Source organism: Juglans regia, chromosome 9, assembly GCF_001411555.2.
Source record: "Juglans regia cultivar Chandler chromosome 9, Walnut 2.0, whole genome shotgun sequence".
Taxonomy (NCBI): domain Eukaryota; kingdom Viridiplantae; phylum Streptophyta; class Magnoliopsida; order Fagales; family Juglandaceae; genus Juglans; species Juglans regia.
This window is the reverse complement of record NC_049909.1, coordinates 1622906-1628841: the sequence shown is the minus strand read 5'-3', so window position 1 is coordinate 1628841 and position 5936 is coordinate 1622906. Positions and strand designations below refer to the sequence as shown.

The window sequence follows — 5936 nt, the reverse complement described above, 5'->3', positions numbered from 1 at the left end:
TGTAAAACATGAATAAGTTACCCCATCTTGTTTGAATTTAAACTCATCACAATATTCCAGTTTCGTGTTTGTAACTGATTTAATTATACCGAATTTGTTTCTATTGTTGCAAAACCCCCCCTAAGGGGAAATAAATAAAGATATTTTTAACTTCCTATTCTTAAATTAGTAACCAATAATTGGATCAAACCCGGCCATAAAAGAATTCAGAATAAACAGACAGCGGGCATTCTCAATTCTCATTGAAATCTCGTTGCAGATTTCGTCTTTACATAGACAGATGTATACAACTTTGTTGTAGAAATGACAGAAAAACAACCCAAAAAAAAAATAAAAAAAAAGTGCTTAATTCATAGTTGTAGAAATCAGAGGCCACTGAATGCTGTCAACCCTTTGATAGAAAAAGAACTTTAAGGTCATCAACAACAGAAATTGTTTTTATAATTACATATCATCGACAATATGAAGTTGTACTGATGAGCGCTGCAACAGACACGTTATGCTTCTGCAGCTAAAGATATATCACAGTTGCTTTCACAAGATGGAACACGAGCAGACAATTTTCCTAGGTGAATCATCAATCTTCTTTTCTGTCCACACAAAAGCATTATGAAATGTCAAACTGAGCAGCTTCCACCAACCACAATCAAATTCTTAGGGCCAAAAAAAAAAAAATCATGCATGCCATAAAATTGACTCAGTCAATGTCCCCATAATGGTTCCGGTTCAATGCATTTTAAGCTGACAAACTTCAAATTTTGAGGTTTTTTACTTCTTTCATTTGCTTATAAGAAAAGAAGGTTTATGAGCCATCATATTGACATTAACTATAAAAATCTAATAAATGGTAGCACTGATAGAACTAGACACAGCACATGGTCTAATGTAAAAGATTCAACCAGCCTTGCTTGACCATGTTCACATTTATACTTGTCAATCCTAAGAAAAATCAACATAGGATACTGACATCTGTCAATCGTCATGGCTGGCCAAGATGTGGACAATCATGATGCTGAGGAATAAGTGAGCTATCCAATGAGAGTAAATAGGCATATGAAATGGGGTGGAGGGGGTGTAATAAATTATGCTCCCCAATCTCATGAGGTGGGTAGGGGATCCAAAATCTAAAGATGTTGAACCGGGCTCCCCTTGGAAAATCGCTATGGCATTATGGAAGGTGGTGATAACTTCCAAATATGGTGGTAATTGGGGGGGATGGTGCTCTTTGGAGGTACAAGGTGCTTATGGTGTGGGCATGTGGAAAAACAAAAGGGTTTAGGGATTTTTTCTCAACACATCAGATTCATGGTGGGTGATGGTTCTATGATCAGTTTTTGGGATGACACTTGGTGAGGTGATAGAGCGGTTAAGAACAGTTTCCCTTCCATATATATGATTGTGAGCAGACTGGAGGCATCAGTGGCTGAGTTATTGGAAATTTTGGGTGGTTCTATTCAATGGAATGTTCGATTCCTTAGAGCGGCACATGATTGGGAAGCTGGGGTTCTTATCTAATTCTTCAAGTTATTGTACTCTACCGAAACAAATTTCAAGAAGCAGATACGATGTCATGGAGTCCCTCTAAAGAGGGAAATTCTCTGTCTGTGCATTCTATAGGGTCATCACTAATTAGGAGAGTAATCATTTCCCTTTAAGGAACATTTGGAAGAGTAAGGCGCCTTTATAGACTTATTTATCAGAAAAAGGTGCCTTTAAAGACTGCTTTCTTTGTATGGACAGCAGCATTAGGGAAGATCCTGACCATGGACAACCAATGGAAATACCGAATTATAGTGATCAACTGGTGTGGTATGGGTAGGAAAATTGGTGAAACAGTAGACCACTTGCTGCATCATTGTGAGGTTTCCAGGGCCCTATGGGATGACATTTTTGGCAGAGTTGGATTGGTATGGGTTATGTCTAGGAGGGTGTCAGATCTTCTTTCCAGCTGGAGAAGTCTTCATGGTATCCTGCAGATTGCAGCAATATGGAAGATGGTCCCGAAATGCCTTTTGTGGTGCATTTAGAGGGAAAGAAACGATTGGAATTTCAATGATAAGGAATGCTCAATAGAGCAACTCAAGAAGATACTTTTTCAACTCACTGTTTTTCTGGGAAATAGCTTTAGATTTCAATGGGCTTAATGTTCATGATTTCTTGTATCTACTTCTTACTAGCTAGATGTCTTCTCTTGTGTACATCCAGTGCACTTGGTTATGCATGCTGAATCAATAAAGCTTTACTCATAAAAACAAACAAAAAATTCTTCCCTAGGATAATAAAAAGCATAACCAGAAAAAAATCATGTGGGTTCAACAAGACATTTGCAAGTAACCAACCAGAGGTAGGACAACAATGTGTAAAAGCAAATTGAGCAGTGAAGTTGCATTTAATGGAGTTCAAGTCGGAACTGAAAACATTATCCACTACCAGAAGCAAGTTCATAGACTGATTTCGAGGTAAATGTCAAAGCCATGGTATGAAGGAGGAAAAACATCTTTGTACGGAACTGAAACATTCATAACTTTAATTTAAGATGCAAATCACCTGTTTTAGTCTTTGCTAGAGATGGCTGTACGACAACATGCATTATTACAACACTTCCGGCACTGTCACCAAAAGGCATTCTACACTGACCAACGGTCTTGTTGTTTTCCAAGATTTTACCAGAACTGATTAGTTTCACCTCATTCGCTGCCTTTGGTACGATTGTCTTACCTATGGATAGGAAAAGCATTTAAGAAAAATCAAAACACAAACCCGGATGAAAGACATTCCCCATTGTCACCTGATTCAGTCTAGCTTTTATCAGTGTATTTAAGACAAAAATCAAAGAATTTACTGAAGGAACATTGGTCCAAAAAGACTCATACAAAATATCAAAAGAACTGTAAATGTCTTAGTTATTTAAAACTTATAAATCTCCCATAGATTGTTTCCGGGTTCGATTCCACGAAAAAATAGAATCAAATTGAAACGCGGCCAAATGCCCACAAAATAACCAAAACTCCGCTACCCAACAAGCAACCTTTAATGACGGTTTTAAATTCTTCCTGTTTAAATGTCTACAAAATGATCATCCATATAAAAAATGGAAAAATTGATACGAAAAAATTAAAAAAAATAATTAACAAGTAAATAAATATGTGAATTTTATAAATTACTAATCAATCGAGAGAGAGAGAGATAGAGAGAGTCAAATACTATAAAAGATTAAGAGAAACCGAATAGGGAATCATAAAATAAGAAGCGGGGGTTAATAGGTGAGCAGAGGGACCAACCTTTGGGCCAATCGGAGACAACCCTCTGCTTAAGCATATCGACGGTGGAGGCCGAGGAGTATTGAAAAGGGCCCAAATCGGAGCCATCGAAGAGCCTGAACTTGATGTCGAGCAGGTCCTCCACCGGCATCTGTAGTTTGAATTTCTCTGACGCTACTCCGACCGATCGATTCGAAGGTGTCCCGACCCCGCTACCGGAAACGTGCTTTACCTTCCGAATTCGTAGACTATAAATCCAATCAAACTTCAATACAGCGAAAACGAAAATAAAAAATTCTAAGTAAAAAAAGAAAAAACAGAGAAATATAAAGATCAAATGAACCTTCCGCAGCCGTAGTTGAAGATCAGAAGAGGCTCATCTACTCAAGGATGAAATTTATTCTCGTTTTATTTTATTTTATTTTTTTATTTATCTGATTGGGTGCTGGTTTTTGAAAGGAAGAAAGAAAGAAAAGAAAAAGAAATGGTATTGGTTTGGTTGGGGCTGACGAAGATATCTCAGAGTCAAAACGTGTTTCACAAATCTCATTGCAAACCGAACCTGAACCTCATAGAAAACGACGTTGTTTTTCATTTGCTTTCGTCTTTCGCATTAAAAAACTTCGTCTTTATAACGATGACGCATTAAAGCATAAAAACATAAAAGAAAACACGGGAAAATATACGAGTAATGCTGTGTATATGTTTTAAGGTGTATAAATTTCGAATATTTTTTTTTTTAAAAATCGAGATTTATTATTAAAAAACAATTTTTTCAAATAGTTTATAGACTTATCAACTTTTTTTCAAAAATAATACATATAAAACTTGCATATCTTAAAACTACAAATATCATTTTTCAATACATAAATCCCTCAAACTATTACTAAATTAGCAATCACCTCTTTAAACTATCAATCTTTTCAAATAACCTCCAAAACTATCAAAAATTTCAAATTACTATGAAAATGTTAAAAAACAATTCAAAATAGTAGAAGTATATTTTTTTTCAAAAACAGAAAATATTTTTAGAAAATATGTTTTTAAAAATAGAAAGTATTTATTTAACCAAGAAAAGTATTTGTCAAAAAGGCTTTCTTTGTATTTTCAACGGTATTAGTTACGCATGTATGTGCAAGGCACGTGGCACGTGCTTGATTCCCATACTAATAATTTCAAATGAGAAAGGAGAACTTCCAAACATACAAATTAATAATATCAAATTGATAAAAGGAAGAGTTTTATCTAAATATATCAAATCCACAATTAATAGTGTTAAGTGAAATAAGTTTATGTGTATGCTTTTATGAATATTCAGAATATGATAACAGTCTCCTATAATGCTCGCTTGGGGAGCGAATACTTTTGCTCTCTCGGTGCTCATCGAATCGCTTGGAGGCGAGCACTTTGATTTTTCATGATGCTTGTTGAAATGGCGAGCTTCATGCTCCTTCACATTGCTCGTATAGGAAGCAAGCACTTTTGCAATCCGAGGTGCTCGCCTGGGGCAAACACTTTTACTCTCTTTGATGTTCTCCTGTGGGTGAGCACTTTGCTTTTCCATGATACATGCTAAGGTAGCGAGCACTTGTGCTCTACATAGTGCTCACATGGGGGCTGAACACTTTGTTCTCCTAATACTCGCTAGGTGGCGAACACTTTTCCTCTCCGTTATGCTCGCTTGAGGGGGAGCACTTTTGCTCTTCCTCATTCTCGCCTGGCGGCGAGTACTTTGCATTACCATGATTCTTGTCGACGTGGCAATCACTTTTACTCTTCATGATGCTCATCTTAGGCGAGGAATTTAATTTTCTACGATGCTCATTGAAGTGGAGAGTTTCATGCTCCTCCATGTTGCTTGCGCAGGTGACGTGCACTTTTGCTCCTTTAGTAGTAGCCGAGTTGGAGAGTACTTTTGCCTCACGTAGTGCTCGCCTTGAGGTGATCACTTTGCTTTTATCACATTGCTTGCTTGAGTACGAGTATTTTTGCTCTCCCTAATGCTAGCTTGAGGGCGAGCACTTTGCTTGTGTGGGTGGCGATCCCTTTTGCTCCCACGGTGGTCGCCGAGGTGACGAGAAGTTTTGCTGCACATGTGCTCGCTTGGGTGGGGAACACTTTTGCTATCTCTGGTACTCACCTAGGTGGTGAGCACTTTTGATCTACGTGGTGCTCACTTAGGTGGGGAGCACTTTACTTCACCATGATGCTCATATGGGGGTGAGCAGTTTTCCTTTCAAGCTCTTTTTAATCAGCTCGAGTTCATATCTGCTCGATGAGCTCTCAATTCGAACTTGAGTTATTTGAGTCAAGCAGGACTCAATAACCCAAAAGATGGACTTAGCTTAGATTAATTACAGTCCTACACCTAACGCATGTGACACTCCAATCATCTCTCATGTTATTTGCCTCTCCATTTGAAACTAATCACGGCTAGGGTTATGCATCCTAGTCAGCTTTTTTTTTTTTTTTTTTTTTTTTTTTTTTCGGAACCTTGAAAACTTGGTTCATCCTTATGGGTATTCGCCCTGTTTTACCCAAAAGAGTATTCAGATTTCTGCTCCTAATTGAATGCGAGTACCAAGTTAATACCTGATATATGTAACCAAAGTTTATATTTAAAAGAAAAATTGCCTTATAGATGAAACAACATCGTTTTGTGTTTGTAGCCCTCCT

At 37.4% G+C, this 5936-nt stretch overlaps 1 protein-coding gene across 1 annotated transcript; it reads right to left on the bottom strand.

Annotated features, from left to right (window-relative positions):
- Positions 1–205: 205 nt before the first annotated feature.
- On the bottom strand, positions 206–3771 carry LOC108990752 (membrane-anchored ubiquitin-fold protein 3). Its single transcript, XM_018964821.2, has 4 exons — positions 3604–3771; positions 3282–3508; positions 2548–2718; positions 206–590 (listed from the first exon to the last, which is right to left on the bottom strand). The coding sequence occupies exons 2-4, from the start codon at positions 3409–3411 to the stop codon at positions 535–537; spliced, it is 357 nt and encodes a 118-aa protein (XP_018820366.1). The 5' UTR covers positions 3412–3508; positions 3604–3771; the 3' UTR covers positions 206–534.
- Positions 3772–5936: the final 2165 nt, after the last annotated feature.